The 23,928-nt window shown below is 47.1% G+C and overlaps 1 protein-coding gene across 4 annotated transcripts in view; it reads left to right on the forward strand.

The window, feature by feature from the left end:
• The window catches only part of cfap65 (cilia and flagella associated protein 65), a 282,488-nt gene that overhangs the window by 116,535 nt on the left and 142,025 nt on the right, over positions 1–23,928 (forward strand). For all 4 annotated transcript variants that reach the window (XM_070875227.1, XM_070875229.1, XM_070875228.1 and 1 more), the window contains 5 exons: positions 1,177–1,305; positions 2,736–2,958; positions 4,863–4,991; positions 9,210–9,386; positions 11,795–11,861. In XM_070875227.1, coding sequence (XP_070731328.1) covers positions 1,177–1,305; positions 2,736–2,958; positions 4,863–4,991; positions 9,210–9,386; positions 11,795–11,861 — 725 coding nt within the window. The remainder of the gene's footprint in view (positions 1–1,176; positions 1,306–2,735; positions 2,959–4,862; positions 4,992–9,209; positions 9,387–11,794; positions 11,862–23,928) is intronic.

Raw genomic sequence — 23,928 nt, forward strand, 5'->3', positions numbered from 1 at the left:
CTCCAAAGTCCTGTGTTCCTCCCAAGCATGCTACACTCACCAAATATGATCTCATTGAGGTGTTTAAGATGATTAAAGAGTTTGACATGGTAGATAGAGAGAAACTTTCCTTTGGTGCCAAAGGTGGGCAGAGGAAACGTTTCCAGGACACCCTCAAAGCCTCCTTGATAAAGTGCAACATCCCCACCGACACCTGGGAGTCCCTGGTCAAAGACCGCCCTAAGTGGAGAAAGTGCATCCGGGAGGGCGCTGAGCATCTCGAATCTCATCGCCGAGAGCATGCAGAAATCAAGCGCAGGCAGCGGAAAGAGTGTGTGGCAAACCAGACTCCCCACCCACCCTTTCCCTCAACGACTATCTGTCCCATCTGTGACAGGGGCTGTGGTTCTCGTATTGGACTGTTCAGCCACCTAAGGACTCATTCTAAGAGTGGAAGCAAGTCTTCCTCGATTCCGAGGGACTGCGTATGATTTTCTTTGGTGGGGGGAATCCAGAACAAGGGGGCATAATCTTAAAATTAGAGCCAGGCCGTTCAGAGGTGACGTCAGCAAAGGGTAGTAGAAATCTGAAACTCTCTCCCCGAAAAAACTGTTGAGGCTGGGGGTCAATTGAAAATTTAAAAAGTGAGATGGTTAGATTTTTGTTGTGCAAGGGTATTCAGGGTTACAGAACCAAGGTGGGTTGATGGAGTTAAAATACAGATCAGCCATGATCTAACTGAATGGCGGAACAGGCTCAAGGCGCTGAATAGCCTCCTCTTGGGAAGTCCAGAACCAGGGGTCACAGTCTAAGGCTAAGGGTTAAGCTATTTAGGACCGAGATGAGGAGAAACTTCTTCATTCAGAGATTTGTGAACCTGTGGAATTCTCTATCAGTTGTTGAGGCCAGTTCGTTAGATCTACTCAAAAGGTAGTTAGATGTGGCCCTTACGGCTAAAGGGATCAAGGGGTATGGAGAGAAAGCAGGAAAGGGGTACTGAGGTGAATGATCAGCAATGATCATATTGAATGGTGGTGCAGGCTCGAAGGGCCGAATGGCCTACTCCTGCACCTACTTTCTATGTTTCTATGTTCCTCTGCAACACACTCTTTAGCCGTAATGAGATTCGTCTATAATATCTACATTTGTGCATGTATTTTATCATTTATTTTTTGTTGGAAATGTGTGTCTCCTTAGCTTTTGAATTGGATTACCACCACGGGACAATACCAGCGAGGTCAAGAATCATTTTCAGATTCACCGTCAGACCTGTTCGAAGGCTTCGGTACACCTGGACAATTAGCTCCAATATTTCTCCTGCTAAAGGTGGGTACTTTTCTATATGTGTCAATTAGATATTGGCCTTTCGCATCTGGCATAAGGGGCAAGCCATTTAGGACTGAGATGAGGAGAAACTTCTTCAATCAGAGGGTTGTAAATCTTTGGAATTCTCGACCCCAGAGGGCTGTGGATGCTCAGTCGTTGAGTATATTCAAGGCTGAGATCGACAGATTGTTGGGCATTAAGGGAATCAAGGGAAATGGGGATAGTGCAGGAAAGTGGAGTTGAGGTCGAAGGTCAGCCATAGAACATAAGAAATAGGAGCAGGAGTAGGCCCGACGGCCCCTCGAGCCTGCTCCGCCATTCAATAAGATCACGGCTGATCATCGACCTCAACTCCACTTTCCCGCCCGATCTCCATATCTCTTGATTCCCTTAGTCTCCAAAAATCTATCGATCTCAGCCTTGAATATACTCAGAGATTCGGCATCCACAGCCCTCTGGGGCAGAGAATTCCAAAGATTCACAACTATCTGAATGAAGAAATTCCTCCTCATCGCTGTTTTAAATGGCCTACCCCTTATCTTGAGACTGTGCCCCCCGAGTTCTAGACACTCCAGCCAGGGAAAACAACCTCTTGGCATCTACCCTGTCAACCCCCTTCAGCCATGATCTTATTGAATGTCGGGCAGGCTCGAAGGGCCGAATGGCCTACTGCTGCTCCTATTTCTCATATTCTTAGGTGACTTTGCTCCAAATCCGATCCAGACTGAAAGGACAAAACTTTATTGTGTCTTTTGGCTGTCCGGTTCATGTACGAAATGCATTTGGCCCACATAATCTAGTTCCGAGTAGTATGGGCCGACAGCCCCAAAGTGCCCCTAATTTGGCATTAATTGGCATCCTTAATGAGAGGCGTCAAGGATGGTTGATGTGTGATATAGAAAAATATTATTAAACAAAAGATTTGCATGTATATAGCGCCTTTCATGGGCTTTGAATGTCCCAAAGCGCTTTACAATCAATGAAGTATTTTGTGAAGTGTTGTAATGTAGGAAATGTGGCAGCCAATCTGTCCACAGCAAGGTCCCACAAACAACAACGTGATAAATGACCAGATAATCTGTTTTAGTGATGTTGGTTGAGGGATAAATGTTGGTCCCAGGATACCGTGAGGAGTCCCCTGCTCTTTTTTGAAATAGTGCCGTGGAATATTTTACGTCCACCTGAGAGAGCAGATGCAGCTTTGTTTTAACATTCCATCCAAAAGACGGCACCTCCAACAGCACGGAATTCTCCTCACTTCTGCACGGGAATGCCAGTCTAGATTATGTCCTCAAGTCTCTGGAGTGGGACTTTAACTCTCGACACTTCTGACTCTGAGGTGTCCATTCAAGTCCTGGACTGAGATGAGAGCGTGTCTACTTCACAGTTCAAATGATCTTAACCGTTCTGCATTTGCGTAATGCTTTCAGTGCTGGAGCCTAATGCGAGTGAGGAGAATGAGCCTTTATGTAGGGTGACAGTAGACGGAGTGTATCCAGTGATATTCATCTCGGACGCTCGTTGCCTGGGGAGCATAAGCGGCATCAGCAAGCAGCAGCTTTGGCGACTCTTCTCGCTAGACACACTGAACGAGTACCTGCAGCGCGATCCCACAGATGGCGAGCTGCTGTATCGGGTGCCAACCCGACACAGGTAAGAAAACATGCTCCAAACACACGAACGACCAAGAGAATGGACAGACGAGACTTGAAGGAGGTCCCAGATGGCAGGTTGAATTGGATGGAATTTTGGGGCTGGATTTTCGGCTTTGCTCATTTTGGGGCGGTAATGGCAGCGGGGCGGTAATGTTTGTGCCCCGGGAACAGTTTGCGCCTCAGGCAGCAAAATTGGGCAGCTGGGCCCCGAGTGTGGGACGGAGCGCTAAGGGAGGTGTTGTACACCTTACTCTTACTGCACTAGGCCTGCTGAGCATGCGAAAATCCCGAGCTAAACAGCCGGCCTCGGAACACTCTAAGAGAGGCCTGGGGGGGAAACAATCTGAAAAAAACCCACCTGTTTATTATGCTGTTAATTATGAGCCTTAACTTTCTGCGGCGAGTTTAATGGGCATTGACTTGAAAATCCAGTATGTTCTTAAAAATAACGCGCAGGTTGAGGGAGAGCTGCCGTTTTTGCAAGACAAATGCGGAGCGGCATAAGTCGCCCAGCAAGTTCTGGAGATTCGCAACTCACGCCGTATCTCTTCATCCCCTGAACTTGCTGTGCTGGCCGATTTACCCATTTATAACAGAGGATGTAACGAACAGGATGAATAAAGGGGAACCAGTGGATGTGGTGTATTTGGACTTCCAGAAGGCATTTGACAAGGTGCTGCATAAAAGGTTACTGCACAAGATAAAAGTTCACGGGATTGGGGGTAATATATTAGCATGGATAGAGGATTGGCTAATTAACAGAGAACAGAGAGTCGGGATAAATGGTTCATTCTCGGGTTGGCAACCAGTAACCAGTGGGGTGCCGCAAGGATCAGTGCTGGGACCCCAACTATTTACAATCTATATTAATGACTTGGAAGAAGGGACTGAGTGTAACGTAGCCAAGTTTGCTGACAATACAAAGATGGGAGGAAAAGCAATGTGTGAGGAGGTCACAAAAAATCTGCAAAAGGACATAGACAGGCTAAGTGAGTGGGTAAAAATTTAGCAGATGGAATGTAATGTTGGAAAGTGTGAGGTCATGCACTTTGGCAGAAAAAAAACCAAAGAGCAAGTTATTATTTAAATGGAGAAAAATTGCAAAGTGCCGCAGTACAGCGGGACCTGGGGGTCCTTGTGCATGAAACACAAAAGGTTAGTATGCAAGTACAGCAAGTGATCAGGAAGGCCAATGGGATCTTTATTGCAAAGGGGATGGAGTATAAAAGCAGGGAAGTCTTGCTGCAGTTATATAGGGTATTGGTGAGACCACACCTGGAGTACTGCGTACAGTTTTGGTTTCCATATTTACGAAAGGATTTGCTTTGGAGGCAGTTCAGAGAAGGTTCACTAGGTTGATTCCGAAGATGAGGGGGTTGATTTATGAGGAAAGGTTGAGGAGGTTGGGCCTCTACTCACTGGATTTCAGAAGAATGAGAGGTGATCTTATCGAAACGTATAAGATTATGAGGGGGCTTGACAAGGTGGATGTTTCCACTGATAGGGGAGACTAGAACTAGGGGGCATAATCTTAGAATAAGTGGCCACTCATTTAAAACTGAGAAGAGGACGAATTTCTTCTCTCAGAGGGTTGTAAATCTGTGAAATTCGCTGTCTCAGAGAGCTGGGGAAACTGGGACATTGAATAAATTTAAGACAGAGATAGACAGTTTCCTAACTGATATGGGATTAAGGGGTTATGGGAGTGGGCAGGAAAGTGGACCTGATTCCATGATCGGATCAGCCATGATCGTATTAAATGGTGGAGCAGGCTCGGGGGGGGGGCGGGCCGTATGGCCTACTCCTGCTCCTATTTCTTATGTTCTTATGTGCGGTATGAAAACAACTTTTTGTTTCCAGGAAGATTCAGCCCTGTTACAGTCTTTTCTATTTTCCTTATAGCATAAGTCGATGCCCCTCTGTGTCTACACCGGTGATGGTAGACTTCAACTTTGGAGCAGCACCCATATGCTCAGATCCATCCATTGTTCTGCTAATGATGGAGAACAAGGAGATGATGCCCGTCGACTGGTAGGTACCACACACAATGTAGGGAGGAAGGAGAAAATGAACTTGTGTGATTGAATTCCAGAAAAAAATATAATGTGCTCATTTCCACGCACAATCACAAGAAAGCAGAATTTTGAAAACATACAGGTTCGATTTCACTGAAAGGAGAGGGAATCTCGAGGAATAAGTGCTCCAAATAGTTAAGGAAAGAAAGAGGTTACATTTATGTTGCACTTTGACATGTCCCACTTCAGGGACTTGAGCACAAATATGCAGGCTGACACTCCAGTGCAGTACTGAGGGAGTGCTGCACGGTCGGAGGTGCCTACCTTCGGATGAGATGTTAAACCGAGGCCCCGTTTGCCCACTCAGGTGGATGTAAAAGATCCCATGGCACTATTTCGAAGGGCAGGGGAGTTATCCCCGGTGCCCTGGCCAACAGTTCTCCCTCAATCAACATAACAAAAAAACCCCAGATGATCTAGTCATTATCACATTGCTATTTGTGGGAGCTTGCTGTACACAAATTGGCTGACGCATTTCCCACATTACAACAGTGACTACACTCCAAAAGTACTTCATTGGCTGTAAAGCGCTTTGAGATGTCCGATGATCGTGAAAGGCTCTGTATAAATGGATGTCTTTCTTTCTATACATACATTGCAACGTCATGCATGTTTCTATTATGTGTTTTGCTAGATAGTGAGGTAGTGAGCGCAGGACTTAGGAAATCAGTACAAAATACCCCCAAACATTTTGGTTGGAATCCAGGCAGCATTTCCTTTCGCAGAGAGTCTTTGACCTCTGGAACAGACTGCCAGGCTGTGAGGTCAGCATGGATTTTCACTACAGGCCTTTATAGGCATCTGGACAAGTTCCTTGAGAGTAGAAAGACATCTGTAGTTTATGGAAGGTAAGGTAGTTATTTGTTATGCCTTTTGTTACCGTTAGACTTGACTATTCCAATCCTCTCCTGGCTGGCCTCCTATCTTCCGCCCTACATAAACATGAGCTCATCCAAAACTCTGCTGCCTGTATCTTAACTCGATCAAAGTTGCGTTCACCCACCACCCCTGTGCTCGCTGACCTACATTGGCTCCCGGTCCGACATCGCCTCAATTTTTAAATCATCATCCTTGATTTCAAATTCCTCCATGGCCTCGCCCTTCCCGATCTTTCTAACCTCCTCCAGCCCTACAACCCTCCAAAATCTCTGCGCTCCTCCAATTCTGGCCTCTTGCATATCCCCGATTTTAATTGCTCCACCATTGGCGACTGTGCTTTCAGCTACCTTGGCTCTAAGCTCTGGAATTCCCTCCTTTCATCTTTAGGAACATAGGAAATAGGAGCAGGAGTAGGCCACTTGGCCTCTCGAGCCTGCTCCGCCATTCAATAAGATCATGGCTGATCTGATCATGGGCTCAGCTCCAGTTCCCTGCCTACTCCCCATAACCCTTCACTCCCTTAGCTTTCAAAAATCTGTCTATCTCCACTTTAAATATATTCAATGACTCAGACTCCACATCTCTGGGGCACAGAGAATTCTGCAGATTTACGACCCTCTGAGAAGAAATTCCTCCTCATCTCAGTTCTAAATGGGCGACCCCTTATTCTTAAACTATGTCCCTCTAGTTCTAGATTCTCCCACGAGGGGACACATCCTTTCAGCATCTACCCGGTCGAGGCCCCTCATTATCTTATATGTTTCAATACAGCCTCCTCTCATTCTTCTAAACTCCAATGAGTATAGGCTCAACCTTTCTTCATAAATCAACCTCCTCATCTCAGGAATCAACATAGTGAACTTTCTCTGAACTGCCTCCAATGCAAGTATATCACTCCTCAAATAAGGAGACCAAAACTGTACGCAGTACTTCAGGTGTGGCCTCACCAAACCCTGTACAATTGTAGCAGGACTTCTTTGCTTTTATACTCCATCCCCCGGCAATAAAGGCCAACATTCCATTTGTCTTCCTGATTACTTGATGTACCTGCATACTAACATTTTGTGTTTCATGCACAAGGACCCCAGGTCCTTCTGTACTGCAGCATTTTGTAATCACTCTCCATTTAAATAATAACTTGCTTTTTTATTTTTCCAGCCAAAGTGGAGTTATAATCTCACACTTTCCCACATTATACACCATCCGCCAAATTTTTGCCCACTCACTTAGCCTGTCTATATAACCCTTTACAGATTCTTCGTGTCCTCCTCGCAACTTGCTTTGCCACCCATCTTTGTATCATCAGCAAACTTGGCTACATTGCACTCGGTCCCTTCATTCAAGTCATTAATATAGATTGTAAATAGTCGCGGCCCCAGCACCGATCCCAGTGGCACCCCACTAGTTACCGTTTGCCAACCGGAAAATGACCCAGTTATCCCGACTCTGTTTTCTGTTAGTTAGTCAGTCCGCTATCCGTGCTAATATATTAACCCCAACCCTGTGAGCTTTTATCTTGTGCAGTAACCTTTTATGTGGTACCTTATCGAATGCCTTATGGAAATCCAAATACACCACATCTACTGGTTTCTCTTTATCCACGCTGCTCGTTACATCTCAAAGAACTCCAGCAAATTTGATTTCCCTTTCATAAAATCATGCTGACTCTGCTTGACTGTATTATGCTTTTCCAAATGTCCTGCTACTGCTTCCTTAATAATGGACTCCAGCATTTTCCCAACGCCTGATGTTAGACTAACTGGTCTATAGTTTACTGCTTTCCGTCTGCCTCCTTTTTTAAATAGGGGTGTTACATTTGCGGTTTTCCAATTCCGCTGGAACCTCTCCAGAATCCTGGGAACTTTGGTAGATTACAACCAATGCATCCACTATCTCTGCAGCCACTTCTTTTAAGACCCTAAGATGCAAGCCATCAGGTCCAGAGGACTTGTCCACCTTTAGTCCCATAATTTTACCGAGTACTTTTTCTGAGTACTTTGACGAACTTTTGGTCATCTGTCCTAATAGCTCCTTCTGTGGCTTGGTGTCAAAAATGTTTTTATTGATATCGCTCTTGTTAAGTGCCTTGGAACAATTTGCTATGTTAAAGGCGTTATATAAATTGAAGTTGTTATTAGTTCGCTGTTCTTCTTTCGTATGGTGGTAGCAAAGCAAATCTAACGTAAATATCCAAGTTTAAATATCCAGGCCAAAGCTTCTGATGTAACAGCGTGGATATCTTGTAGGCTGCCTGCAAATTTCCTCTGAGGGTAATGCTCCAAGGTCTGATTAGGAGCTCCACAGTCGCATGTTGGGGATGCTTTAATCTTCCACCTATGGAGAAGATGGCAGCATCTACCATGACCAGTTCTGAGCTGGTTAATGGTTGTCCACTGTTTGTGAGGAAGGTTTGACTGTGAGGTCTTCTATAAGGAATCCATTCAGTATTTCGCAGTTCTTCCAAGCATTTCGCCATCGGTTATCAAGGCTGAGGGGAGATCGCTGAAGGGCTTCGGCGACGGTCCAAAAAGGCCTTCTCGATTTGAGATGGGTTGGTGGTAGGTTGTTCAAGCCAACCTGGATCGGTTTGTCTTTGCTGGTGTAGTAGTTGTACTCTCTGGCGATTGCATATTCGCAGCATAGATGTGGTTTTGCGATCTCTGCAAGCACGGGCAGCCAAGGTGTTGGTGTCGATAAAAGCGTACCGGTGATAATTCTCACAGTAGAAATCAGCTGGACATCAAAAGATTTGACATGCGGCCTTGGTAGCCATGCCGGAGAGCAGTGCTCTGTTGTAGAGTTCGGTGTTGAAGATGATGAAGGGTTTAGATTGAGTTAAAAAATATGAAGGATTTTGATGAGTAGATAGGGAGAAACTGTTTCCATTGGCAGGAGAATAGCAGACGCAGATATGATGATTGACAAAGGAACCAGGAGCAGATGAGAATTTATTTTACTCAGCGATCTGGAATGCACTGCCTGAAAGGGCGGTGGAAGCAGATTCACGAGTAGCTTTCAAAAGGAAATTGGATAAATACTTGAAACGGAAATATTTGCAGGGCTATGGGGAAAGAGCAAGGGGAAGTGAGACTAATGGGACGGCTCTTTCAAAAGATTCGGCACAGACACGCTGGGCCGAATGGCCTCCTTCTGTGCGGTATGAATCTATGATGATTCTTCGATGAGCTGGGTGATGGAAAACAAAAACATAAGTGGGTTACGTCTTTATATTCTGAACTTACAGCCTGGAGGTCAATGACTTTTTTTATTTGATTGCTCGTATTACTTTGCCAAGGGCCTTCCTGTTTCCAGTGGACCAGCAATTGGACCTGGAGTACTGGGCAGAGACCGGTGAATTCAACCCCACCGAGCTGCACGAGATGAGGATCGCAGACAATCAGCTCTTCACCGTGAAACCAAAGTCTGGATGCTTGCTTCCTGGTCAGCGAGAAACCATTCAACTCACTTACAGGTACGAACATACTGACAGGTAAAGACCATCTGGTCCATTGAGCCTGTCTGTAGAATTTACCAATATCTCGCAAAGATTCCAGGTACCTTTCCCCTGCAGAGGCGAAGAATCCCTTTCTGGGCTTTCAAAATGAGTTTAAAGGGGCAGACGAAGCCTGCGGGGGATAAAAGGGGATACATTCATGGAGACCCCCCCCCCCCCCCCAGTGTTTGGACTCATAGGAAAGGGAATTCAAAATGGACCTAAATTACAGAAGCTTGAGATTCCCTAAACATCAATGGGAAGAAGCATATCAATTTTAAGATTCTACAACATTTTGGCTGCGAAAAAGAGTTACCAAATACAGGAGGTGGGGCCAATGTCTGAAGCAAATTCGTGTATTAAAGACCCCAGGCTATTCACCCCCAAAGAGATAATCGAATTACCCAATCAAGCACAATGGAAATCATGGTCAGAAAAAACTGGACAATCCTAAAACAATGCAAAACCAGTGATAGCACATTCTCACACCCTAATCGAGTTACTGCTGACAAAGGAGACATTTGAAAATAAATGGACAGAACAGTTTAAACAGAGCCCAAGAGATTTGATGGGAGATAACGGAGCCTTTTTTTGGGGATATATCTATCCCCCAGTTTTATAAGGAAAAACTAGCAGAACACAGAAACTAGCAGAACACAGGAGAGAAGCAGAACACAGACTGGCACTCTCACAGACTGGAACACGGACACAGACACAAGCAGCCTGCTTGCACTACAGTGAAGAAATGGAATAGTGAAGGAACCTACCAGAACTGATCAGGAACTGACCGAGCACGAGGCCCACGAAACGGAAGGTTGTCAGCAACCAAATTGACAACCACTCTACAATCTACTTCTGAATGACCCAACGGGGGAGAAATTACCTAAACGGACTAACTAAAACTATTCCTAACCAAAGAAAGTGGGTACTTACCCCATACATCCAAAACGCAACTTACCGCATCAACGGATGCACCCCAACCGAAGACTACGTAGTCCGAAGTCCTCTCCTCCGTCCGGGGTACGGCTCGCCTAGAAGGCCAAGTGCAGCAAACCCCAAAACCGTGATTCACCGGCAACTGTCTAAAGGGATTGGTGAGCATAGCCCCTGAACCCTGAGAGATATAACTTAGTTAGTTAGGGGAATTGGGAGGGGGGAGGCTGGGATAACTTGTGTAAATGTATCTGCATTCTCCTCTTTATCCCATTTAGAGTTTAAGCTGTATTCTTTTCCCCACAGGCTGTAATTTGACAATTTATTCAATGTGTTGTACCCTTCAGTGTGTATTGGTCTGTGTGTGTTATTAAAGGTGTGCCTTTTACTTCTTTTTAAACACAATAAAGCCATACCTGCTTCCTACCTTGAAACCGATTGTCTGTCCAAGTCTGTCACAGGCCCCTCATAATTCCAGTGTCTAGAACCAAGGGTGTGGGAACGATTCGGAACCGCTCATATAAGGTCAGAAGGGAAAGCTGACCCCCTGCAAACTACCCCTTACATGTCCCACACAATTGCGATACCTTGTGTATCACAACATAGACACTCCACCCCATCCGAAATCATGTGATCTCCTGGGAGAGGCAAAGTATCAGGTTAAAAAAAAACCCAGGCCAATTTGGGAAAAAAATCTGGGAAATTCCTCTCCAACCCATCTAGGCATCAAAACTAGTCCAGGATATCACACTGGCCATTAAATTCTCTGCAGTTAATCTCCGCTGCAACCAGAAACAAAGGTAAGTCCGCTATTAAGGCTACAGGTCGAGTGGAGAACCTATTGGGAGTTTGTTTCCTGCAAACATTACAATCAAGACCTGCACAAGTACTTACAGTCTTTAGCAAAGGTAGTTTCGCAGGAAATTAACTCTCAGAAGAAAATAATATTCAAGCCCTCTAAAGTACTGAGATCTATATGGATGTTATACCTGCTGCTGAAACCCTCATCCATGCTTTTGTTACCTCTAGACTTGACTACTCCAACGCACTCCTGGCTGGCCTCTCACATTCTACCCTACATAATCTTGAGGTCATCCAAAATTCGGCAGCTCGTGTCCTAACTCGCACCAAGTCCCGCTTACCCATCAACCCCTGTGCCCGCCAACCCACATTGGCTCCCGGTTAAGCAACGCCTTGATTTCAAAATTCTCATCCTTGTTTACAAATCCCTCTATGGCCTCGCCCCTCCCTATCTCTGTAATCTCCTCCAGCCCCACAACCCCCCCCCCCGCCCCGAGATATCTGCCCATTGTGCCCATTGCTATTTGTGGGATCTTGTTGTGCTTTTCTGATAAATTTTGGCCAGCAAATCAAAGCCATTTACTGAGAGGGTTGGGCTTGATGTGTATAGTTGAATAGAATTTTATATTTTAATCGTTCTCTCCTTTTCTCAGGCATGAATTTATAGGCACTGATCGGATCCCCATTCTGCTGAAACTTTCCCATGGCCGTGAAATTCTGGTAAGGATCAGTTTGTGTTATCCTAGAGAGTATAACCAAGACCGCCTATTTCCACCTCCGCAACATCACCTGTCACCGCCCCTGCCTCAGCCCATCTGCTGTTGAAACCCTCATCCAGGCCTTTGTTACCTCTCGACTTGACTGTTCCAACACATTCCTGGCTGGCCTCCCACATTCTACCCTGCGTGAACTACAGGTGATCCAAAACTCGCACCGTCCCGCTCACCCATCACCTCTGTGCTCGCTGACCTACATTAGCTTCCAGTTAAGCAATGCCTCGATTTCAAAATTCTCATCCTTATTTTCAAATCCTCCATGGCTCTCACCCCTCCCTATCTCTGTAATCTCCTCCAGTCCCACAACCCCCAAGATTTCTGCGCTCCTCTAATTCTGCCCTCTTGAGCAGCCCTGATTATAATCGCTCAACCATCGTTGGCCAGGCCTTCTGTTGCCTCGGCCCCAAGCTCTGGAACTCCCTCCCTAAACCTCTCCGTCTCTCTATCTCTCTTTCCTCCTTCAAGACGCTCCTTAAAACCTACCTCTTTGACCAAGCTTCTGGTCACCTGTGCTAATTTCTACTTATGCATCTCGGTGTCAAATTTCTTATCATAATAATCCTGTGCAGCACCTTGGGACGTTTCACTACGTTAAAAGCGCTATATAAATACAAGTAGTTGTTGTTGTTGGAGTGATTTGTTTCACATTAAAAAAGCCCTATAATTGGAAGAGTTTTCAAAGGAGACCAGATTTGGGGCCATATTCTACACATACTGATCATTAATCAGAGCAACGGGGATAAACAATTGTCCCTCAGCAGTTACGGAAGTGTCTGAGCATGTTACAATGACAGCAACCAAGAATTAAGGGCAATATAATGGGGTTGAAATTGTGGTCGAAGGCTTCCAGCGGGAATGGGGTACTGAAGTTGCATGTTCAGCCATGAACTCATTGAATGGCGGTGCAGGCTAGAAGGGCCGAATGGCCTACTCCTGCACCTATTTTCTATGTTTCTATGTTTCTATGACCTGAAACATTTCAACACATTTACCTGGTGGTCTGACAGGAGCGTGGGATTGTGGTGGGGGAGGCCTTCTCTTCCCGCGCTGCAAAGCGCGCTCCCGTCCTCCAGGTTCCCATGGAGACGGTGCAGTCACATGTGACTGCTCAGCCAATCAGGTACTGTATTCCACAGCACTCTCATTATTAGCAATGAGAACTCTGTATCTGCGAGTTCTCATTGTTATTAATGAGAAAAAAAAACAGACACTAAGCACATGTAATAAAAAATAAAAAAACACGCCTCACGTAATTAAAATTAATTGAAATTAAAGTTAATAAGTAGCTGAAAGAAATTTTTTTTTTCCCCGAGTTTTTAAAAAGTTTTTAAAATTATGGTTAAAAATAAATGTAAAGTGGCGGGCAGAGTTTTAAAAATAATGTGTTTTTTAAATTTAATTTAATTATATTTTTGTATGTTTCTAAACTTTTAAACCTGTAAAAGTAGGCTATACATCTGTGTTTATCAGGTGCAAGGGTTTTGAGGACATTTGCTGGGCACGATATGGGTAAGTCCCGCAATCTTGCTCTTGCAAATGTCCTCGCTCCCGAGATGCATTGGATCTGTCGAGCTCCAGCTTAACAGATCGGAAAAGCCGGTTTTCAGCGCATGCGCATTGTGCGCTGAAAATGGACTTTTCTGATGCCTTCCTATGGACTTGGGGAGGCCGGGATCTCCAGGCCAATGTGGAGAAATGTGACGATATTCACTTTGGTAGGAAAAATAGAAAAGCAGAACGAGGCTCGTCTTGTTCATTCCTTTTGCTGGCGGATTGACTTTTGCTGGTTTCTAAAGTGTTTTCCTATTCCAGTACTGGAACACAGTACAAATTCCTGGGCATCTATTTACCCCTCAACCAACATCACTAAAACAGATTATCCGGTCATTATCACATTGCTGTTTGTGGGAGCTTGCTGTGCGCCACGTTTCGCACATTACAACAGTGACTACACTTCAAAAAGTACTTCATTAGCTGTAAAGTGCTTTGAGATAGCCTGAGGATATAAGAGGCACGATATTATATGCAAGTCTTTTTTACATAAGGCTCAAATCCCTCAGGACCCAAACCTTGTAGTTATGCTGGAGCTCCTCTAATTCTGCCCTCTTGAACATCCCTCATTATAATCACTCAACCATTGGTGGCTGTGCCTTCTGTTGCCTGGGCCCCAAGCTCTGGAATTCCCTGCCTAAACCTCTCCGCCTCTTTACCTCTCAGTCCTCCTTTAAGACACTCCTTAAAGCCTACCTCATTGACCGAGCTTTTGATCACCTGCACTGATTTCTCCTTATGTGGCTCGGTGTCAAACATTTTTTTTGGTCTCATAATACTCCTGTGAAGCGCCTTGGGACGTTTTACTACGTTAAAGGCGCTATATAAATACAAGTTGTTGTTGGCATGTCTGCAGATGAACTCTGACCCCACTGGCACCTACTTAGCATGAGATGGGCTGGCGCTGCACCACTTTGGACACATCTCTAGCCACGCCTTTGCCCCATGTGATACGTATCTCCTGCCTGCCAAGATTGAAGGGATTTATCAGGTCCCCCACCGTCCGTCCCCCCCACCCCAACCATGTGCCTCTCTTGCCAAGAGGGCTGATCTCTCTTTGGGAGAGAAATATGCCCTCTGCGAGAGTTGAGGCTACTTGCTTGGCCCTGGATTCCACTGGTGGGGCCCACATCTGGCCTGCGGTGGGTGCTCGGCCTCAGCACACTTGGCGTTACCGCCACCGCTAATATGCTCGGACCCAATCCAGCCTAAGGAGTCGGAATGCCCGACATAGGGAATTGCTGCCCCTGGTATCCGCCCCTTGCAGGCCAAACACTGGAGACCGAGCACAACCAAGTCTCCGCTATTTTCGGTGGGAGCATCTTCATAGTACGGCACCGAAGGAAGCCATGCAGCCCAGCATGCCTGTGCCGCCTCTTCGAAAGAGCGATCCAAATAGTCCAAATTGAGTGATAAGGGAATAAAGGGTTCTGGGAGCAGGTGGGGAAGTGGAGCTGAGTGCATGATCAGATCAGCCATAGAAAACATAGAAAATTGGTGCAGGAGTAGGCCATTCGGCCCTTCGAGCCTGCAGCACCATTCAGTATGATCATGGCTGATCTATTGAATGACGGAGCAGGCTCGATGGGCCAAATGACCTACCCCTGCACCTATTTCTTATGTTCTTAAGTCCCACTCCCGCTGCTCTCTCCTCATAGCCCTGGAAAATGTTCCCTTTTAAATATATCCAAATCCTAACTCGCTGCGCAAAACACATTCTCACCTTCCCCCTTGGCTTTTTTGCCGATTATCTTCACTGTGTGTCCTCTGGTTACCGACCCTTCTGCCAGTGGAAACAGATTAGTCCTATCTACTCTTTCAAAAGCCTTCAAAATCTGCCGCTCTCTCGTCTGAGTTATAGCAGGAGACTGGTGGAATCTCTGAGGAATTTGAAGGCCATATGGTGTTGGAGATTTTTTTTGACTGAAATGAAATTCCCTCAAGCTGTTTGCCTCCATTTGGCTTTTATCCCCAGCTTATTCCACCATGTTCCAAGACCACTTCAACTGAAGTTAAGGTTGCCAGCACTGTTTGGACTTATTCCAGAAGATTTAATCAACAACAACAACAACAACTTGTATTTATATAGCGCCAGTAACTATTGGGATGCCGCATATATAGATATACAATCTATGTTAACGACTTGGAAGAAGGGACTGAGTGTAACGTAGCCAAGTTTGCTGATGATACAAAGGTGGGAGGAAAAGCAATGTGTGAGGAGGACATAAAGAGGCTGCAGAAGGACATGGATAAGCTAAGTGAGTGGGCAAAAAATATGACAGATGGAGTATAATATCGGAAAGTGTGTGGTCATGCAGTTTGGCAGAAAAAGAGCAAGTTATTATTTAAATGGAGAAAGATTGCAAAGTGCCGCAGTACAGCGGGACCTTGTGCATGAAACCACAAAAGGTTAGTATGCAGGTACAGCAAGTGATCAGGAAGGTCAATGGTATCTTGGCCTTTATTGCAAAGGGGATGGAGTATAAAAGCAGGGAGGTCTTGCTACAGCTATACAAGGTATTGGTGAGGCCACACCTGGAATACTGCGTGCAGTTTTGGGTTCCATATTTACGAAAGGATATACTTGCTTTGGATGCTGTTCAGAGAAGGTTCACTCACTTGATTCCGGGGATGAGAGGGTTGACTTATGAGGAAAGGTTGAGTAGGTTGGGCCTCTACTCATTGTAATTCAGAAGAATGAAAGGGGATCTTATCGAAACGTATAAAATTATGAGGGGGCTTGACAAGGTGGATGCAGAGAGGATGTTTCCACTGATGGGGGAGACTAGAACTAGGGGGCATGATCTTAGAATAAGGGGCCGCCCATTTAAAACTGAGATGAGGAGAAATCTCTTCTCTGAGGGTTGTGAATCTGTGAAATTCGCTGCCTCAGAGAGCTGTGGAAGCTGGGACATTGAATAAATTTAACACAGAAATAGACAGTTTCTTAAACAATAAGGGGATAAGGGATTATGGAGAGCGGGCAGGGAGGTGGAGCTGAGTCCGTGATCAGATCAGCCATGATCTTATTGAATGGTGGAGCAGGCTCAAGGGACCGTTTGGCCTACTCCTGTTCCTGTTTCTTATGTTCTTATGTTTTTAACGTAGTGATACGTCCCAAGGCGCTTCACATGAGTATTATGCGATAAAAATTTGACACCGAGCCGCATAAGTGGAAATTAGCGCAGGCTTTGTCAAAGAGGTATGTTGTAAGGAGCGTCTTGAAGGAGGATAGAGAGGCGGAGAAATTCCAGAGCTCTAGGGCCTTGGCATCAGAAGGCACAGCCACCGATGGTTGAGCGATTATAATCAGGGATGCTCAAGAGGGCAGAATTAGAGGAGGGTGAGGGGCGGAAGTGCCCTTGCAGCGAGTCGGCCGCTGATGACGTCAGCACGTCGCTGATCACTCATGGCAACGTCCCTTCACCTTCACTTAAAGGGACATTTATCAGATAGGTTCGCAGGGCCGCCAGGGAACGTTTTGGCCCCGCCAGCGGCCTTGCACCCAAGAGGGGGTTGCCGGACTGCCTGTTGATGTCCCGGCCGAACCCGGGGGAATAATTGTCAGGCCGACCTTTAAGGGCGGCTGGGCCGCCGACCAAGAAGGAGTGCACCGATGCAAAAAGCTGTCAGGGGCACCAGCCGGCGGCGCTGCTCCCGCTGGGCAATTCCGCAAAAAGGGATATTTCCCGTGGGCCAGTTTTGGGAAGGGGTCACCGTCGGTTGGTAAGGCGCCAGCATGTGCCCGCCGCAGGGGGAAAACGAGTGGAGCAATCCCCTCAACCACCCCAAATCTGAGGAAGGGCAATTTCCAAAATGGCTGCCCCTCCGCGGAGACTCGGCGGCCATTCCGCGTCACCCTGTGGCTGCCGCTTTCAGGCGGCCAGAGGCCTTATCGGAAGGGGCCATTTCAGCCCCCTGATCTGGTCATTATCACATTGCTGTTTGTGGGACCTTGCTGTGTGCAAATTGGCTGCTGCGTTTCCCACATTAAATTATATTACATGCCTGGATGAGTGCAGCTCCAACAACACTCTAGAAGCTCAACACCATCCAGGACAAAGCATCCCACTTGATTGGCACCCCATCCACCACTTTAAACATTCACTCCCTCCACCACCGGCGTACTGTGGCTGCAGTGTGTACCATCGACAAGATGCACTGCAGCAACTCGCCAAGGCTTCTTCAACAGTACCTCCTAAACCCACGAACTCTACTGCCTAGAAGGACAAGGGCAGCAGGCGCCTGGGAACACCATCACCTCCACGTTCCTCTCCAAGTTACACACCATCCTGACTTGGAAATATATCGGCCGTTCCTTCATCGTTGCCGGGTCAAAATCCTGGAACTCCCTCCCTCACAGCACAGTGGGAGTATCTTCGCCACACGGGACTGCAGCGGTTCAAGAAGGTGGCTCACCACCACCTTCTCAAGGGCAATTAGGGATGGGCAATAAATGCCGGCCTTGCCAGCAAAGCCCACATCCCAGGATGAATAATAAAAAAATAAAATGACCAGTTCAAAATTACTTAATTGGCTGCAAGGTGCTCTGGGATGTCCTAAAATCCCTGCATAAAGGCAAGTATTTTCTTTCTTTTTCTGCTAAGATATGATTGTGTTGCAAAAAAAAGACAAATGGAAGCAATTTCATCAGATGGTAACTATTCTAAGTTTGTACCAAATTTAGGTTATTATGTAGCTCAGGAATGGCCATGTGCAGTACAGTGAGGGTTGATAAATATTTATCTTAAAGTGGGTTTTATTTTTAAAAACATACTCGTGGGCCCTCTCTGCCAAGGTCTGTACACTGCTATTTCCTTGAGCAAACGCTTGAGCAGGTGCACCGGGATAACATCGGTCTGGGAAATTCCCGTGGAGTGTGCTCCACAAAATTATCGTTAGTGGTCTCGGCTTTGGTTTTCTTCAACCTAATAACTACTCGGCGGAGAATGCAACGAAAAAAACCCTTTGCATTAATTGTACGCTTACAGGATCCTGTGACCGTTACCATGAAACTGCCCCATTAAAGCCCGTGGGATTCAAGGGACAGTGGCAGCATGGATACAAAATTGGCTAAGGGACAGAAAGTAGAGAGTGGTGGTGAAAGGTTTTTCAGACCGATGTTCCCCAGGGGTCAGTTTTGGGACCGCTGCTCTTTTAGATATCTATTAATGACCTGGGCTTGGGTATTTAGGGCATCATTTCAAAAATTTTCAGATGGCACAATATTCGGACCTGTAGTAAACAGAGCAGTAATAGACTTCAGGAGGACATAGACAGACTGATAAAATGGGCAGACAGATGCCAAATGAAATTTAACGCAGGGAAATGATGCACTTTGGTAGGAAGAATGAGGAGAGACGATATGAACTAAATGGTACAATCTTAATGGAGGTGCAGGAACTGAGAGAACTGGGGGCGGTTGGGAGGAGGGTGTGTATGTACACAAATCTTTGAAGGTGGCAGGGCAAGTTGAGAAGCTCCGCTGGGCGGGCCACATTGTCCGCATGCCAGACGCGAGACTCCCAAAGCAAGCGCTCTGCTTGGAACTCCTTCACGGCAAATGAGCCAAAGGTGGACAGAGGAAAGGTGACAAGGACACCATCAAAGCCTCCCTGATAAAGTGCAACGTCCCCACTGACACCTGGGAGTCCCTGGCCAAAGACTGCCCTAAGTGGAGGAAGTGCATCCGGGAGGGCGCTGAACACCTCGGGCCTCGTCGCCGAGAGCATGCAGAAACCAAGCGCAGGCAGCGGAAGGAGCGTGCGGCAAACCAGTTCCACCCACCCTTTCCCTCAACCAGTGTCTGCCCCACCTGTGACAGGACTGTGGCTCTCGTATTGGACTGTACAGTCACCTAAGGACTCATTTTAAGAGTGGAAGCAAGTCTTCCTCGATTCCAAAGGACTGCCTATGATGATGATAAAAAGGCATATGAGATCCTTGGCTTTATTAATAGAGGCCCAAGGCCCGAATTTGGTGAAGGCCCCCGCCCGCCCAAGTGCTGCCCAAAGGGCCGCCGAGGTACCTGACGGTACTTTGGGCAGGGTTTTCATCAACAAGGTCCTTTAAAGGGCGGCGGGTGGCAAAGGAGGGACTTATGTTGCCTATCTGGGCGGCAGCCAGCGGGAGCTCCCAATCTCAGCTGGAGATGTGCAGTCAGGAGAAAGAAAGAAACAAAAGCTCGCTTTGTATGTTCACTGGCCAGAACACGGTCCTGCCACCCATCATTTATGACTGGCTCCAGGGAGAGCCGTTAACAGGATGAGTCTACTGCAGCACCAATCTTAACATGCTGGTATTGGTGCATGCTGCATGAGGCCCGGACCGTGAAAACCGCGAGCCAAAGGCCAATTACGATGTGCACGGCCATTTGGCCCATCTTAATTGATGCATCGTAGGATATCCCAACATCCTTCCTTCCATGCGCCCTCCCCGCCCCCCGACTGTAGCATCCAGTTGCTTCTTCACGTACTGCAGGCTTTTTGGTTCCATTACCCTTTCTGGAATCAATTCCAAATGTTGAACCTAAATAAGCAGGATAATGCACAGCACTTTCGCCTCTGAAAGAAAGAAAGACTTGCATTTATATAGCGCCATTCATGACCACTGGATGTCTCAAAGTGATTTACAGCCAATGAAGTACTTTTGGAGTGTAGTCACTGTTGTAATGTGGGAAACGCGGCAGCCAATTTTCACACAGCAAGCTCCCTCAAACAGCAATGTGACAATGACCAGATAATATGATTTTGTTATGTTAATGGAGGGATAAAGATTGGCCAGGACACCGGGGATAACTCCCCTGCTCTTCTTCGAAATAGTGCCATGGGATCTTTTACGTCCACCTGAGAGGGCAGACGAGGCCTCAGTTTAACGTTTCATCCAAAAGACGACACCTCCGACAGTGCAGCGCTCCCTCAGCATCGCACTGGAGTGTCAGCCTAGATTTACGTGCTCAAGTTCCTGCAGTACTACTTGAACCCACAACCTTCTGACTCAGAGGCAAGAGTGCTGCCCACTGAGCCACAGCTGACGCTGAGTCAGAAGGTTTTGAGTTCAAGCCCACACCAGAGACTTGAGCACACAATGCAGGCTGATGCTCCCAGTACTGAGGCAGTGCTGCCTTGTCAGAGATGCCATTGTTCAGATCAGGCATTAAACTGAGGTCCTGTCTTCCCTCTAATGAACATGCTATTTCAAAGAAGAGCAGAGGAGTTCTCCACCCGCTAGTGCCCTGGCCAATATTTATCCCTCAACCAACATCACTCAAAAGCAGATTACCTGGTCATTATCGCATTGCTGTTTGTGGGACCTTGACAACGTTCCCTATAACTGTGCGGCCGTGCAGCTCTCTGTCCCCACGCAGCCTTTTTCAAATGTTAAGTTTCACATGCACGAAACTGTGCCGTCCACCTGAAAAAAAAATTAAGGGGAGCATTGGACCTTGCTGTGCAGAAATTGGCTGCCACGTTTCCTACGTCACAACGGTCATCATCATAGGCAGTCCCTCGGAATCGAGGAAGACTTGCTTCCATTCTTAAAATGAGTCCTTAGGTTGCTGAACAGTCCAATGCGAGAGCCACAGTCCCTGCCACAGGTGGGACAGATATTCATTGAGGGCAAGGGAGGGTGGGACAGGTTTGCCGCAAGCTCTTTCCGCTGCCTGCGCTTGATTTCTGCATGCTCTCGGCGACGAGACTCAAGGTGCTCAGCGCCCTCCCGGATGCACTACCTCCACTTAGGGCAGTCTTTGGCCAGCGACTCCCAGGTGTCGGACAGTGACTACGCACCAAAAGCACTTCATTGACTCTAAAGCACATTGGGACGTCCTGAGATCGCGAATGGTGCTATATAAATGCAAGTCTTTCTTTGTACAAGCAGACAAATACTCGCATTATGCAGCGTGCGATTACATCATCCGCATGTCTCGGACCACTTTGCACAGTGAGTCCGTTTTGGGATGCAATGTTTTGTTTGCAACCCCACAGCCATTCCGTGCCAACAACATCCCACGGCCAGTTTCTGTTTTGTTTTTGGTGGTATTTGCTATGGGCGGAATATTGGCTAGCAGTTCCAGGAAAACGCTGGTTGTTCTTCGAATAGCGCGCCGGACTCTTTAATGTCGCACCTGAACAAGCAGACGGGACCCACATGTTGCGGTCTCGTCCCTCAGTACAGAAAGAAATAATTATATGGTGCCTTTTATGACCTCGGGACGCCCCAAAGTGCTTCACAGTCAATCAAGTACTTTTGAAGTGTAATCACTATTGCAATGCAGCAGCCAATTTAAGGTCGCACACGCAACAATGTGATAGTAACCAGTTAATCTCTTTTGGTGATGTTAGTTGAGGGATAGTGCTACGAAGCAGCGTGGAGGCCCCGACCTGCGCGAGAACACCAGCAGCAGGTCAGGGCTATAAAAGGAGCGGCGTGCAGGCCTCGGGGAGCAGCGTCGAGGCGTACTACTCCAGGGAGCAGCGCGAGCTGGTGCAAGAGGGCAACGGCAGCGAAGAGTGACGTCATCAAGGTCCAGGTCGGTGATTGGTAGCCTGGGCAGACACAGCAGGAGCGGCGAGGTCGGAGTGAAGGAGCGGCGAGAGACTGTAGAGGGACGTGATCGGGGCCCAGGGTAGGCGTGAGTTTGGGGCCAGGGGCAGCACGGGCCAGTCCACACTGCGATATGTGTGCGTACTAGGTCCGTGCACCAGAGCTAGTCTCCAGTCGTCTTAGTTAACCCTTGCCACTGGACCAAGATCTAGCTCTGTCAAGCCCGTGTGGTGACTGATGGCATGTTAAAAAAAATCCACGCACAGGCACCTTCCACCCTTCAACATGTAGTTCGGGTCCTTCATTGAAACACCTGTGAACTCATCCTTTTTTCGGCGTGGCAGCAAGTCATCCTTGTTTCGAGGGACCGCCCATGATGATGATGAAGAGTGCTACGGAATCTTTTATGTCCACCTGAGAGAGCAGATGGGGCCTCGGCTTAACATCTCATCGGAAAGACGGCACCTCCAACAGTGCAGCGCTCCTTCAGCACTGCACCGGATGTGGATTGGGTCTGTGGTGGATCCGTTGGTCAGGATCATGGCTTGCATGTCGTCATGGAGCAGGAGGAGGATGGCGACAAACTTTTGGGGACAGCCGAAAAGGAGGAGGACGCTCCACTGTCCCTCGCTGTTAACAGTGTCAAAGGCCTTTGTGGAGGAAAAGCAATCAGGGAGAGTGCTGGGCACTCGAGAGCGTGCAGAAAACAAGCACAGGCAGCGGAAGGAGCGTGCGGCAAACCAGTCCCACCCACCCCTTCCCTCAATGACTGTCTCTCCCACCTGTGACAGAGACTGTAATTCCCCCATTGGACTGTTCAGCCATCTGAGAACTCACTTTTAGAGTGGAAGCAAGTCTTCCTCATTTAGAGGGACTGCCTGTGATTGATGATGATGACTGCACTTGAGCATCAGCCTAGATTTCTTTTGTGCTTAAGACTCTGGAGTTGGATTTGAACCCACAACCTTCTGACTCTGAGGCGAGAGTGCTTCCCACTGAGTCATAGAAACATAGAAAATAGTTGCAGGAGTAGGCCATTCGGCCCTTCGAGCCTGCACCACAATTCAATAAGATCATGGCTGATCATTCCCTCAGTACCCCTTTCCTGCTTTCTCTCCATACCCCTTGATCCCTTTAGCCATAAGGGCCACATCTAACTCCCTCTTGAATATATCCAATGAACTGGCATCAGCAACTCTGTGCGGTAGAGAATTTCACAAGTTAACAACTCTCTGAGTGAAAAAGTTTCTCCTCATCTCGGTCCTAAATGGCTTACCCCTTATCCTTAGACTGTGTCCCCTGGTTCTGAACTTCCCCAACATCGGGAACATTCTTCCTGCATCTAACCTGTCCAGTTCCGTCAGAATTTCATATGTTCCTATGAGATCCCCTCTCATTCTTCTAAACTCCACTGAGTCACTGCAATCAATGGGATGAAAAGCGGGCAGATTCTATAATAGGCAGGCGATTCACTCTAACAGGTTACCAGCCCCAGGTGCCAAAGCTGAAAATGACCCCCTCTTTCTCCCTTTACGCCGAGTTTTTTTTCTTATCCGAGTTAATCCATGGAAATTATTCCCCAGCTTTTCATTGGTTGTGTCCATTGGAATTAATGGGCTGGATTTTTGGCGTTAATGTTTTTGGGGCGGTAAAGTTAGCTCCCGGGAACAGTTTGCGCCTCAGTCAGTAACATTGAACAGTCCTGAGTGTGGGGCGCAGCTCTAAGGGAGGCATTCTACACCTCTCTTAGGGCATTAGGATAGAAAACTCCCGAGCTAAAGAGCCGGGCCGGGAGCGCTCCGAGAGATGCCTTGGGGTGGGGAATTTAAAATAAACCCCACAAAAACATTCCCAAAACGTTGCCCACGCCAGCACAACGCAAATCACAAAAAAAATTCAAAGAAAAAACAATC

This window comes from Pristiophorus japonicus, chromosome 3, assembly GCF_044704955.1.
Source record: "Pristiophorus japonicus isolate sPriJap1 chromosome 3, sPriJap1.hap1, whole genome shotgun sequence".
NCBI lineage: Eukaryota > Metazoa > Chordata > Chondrichthyes > Pristiophoridae > Pristiophorus > Pristiophorus japonicus.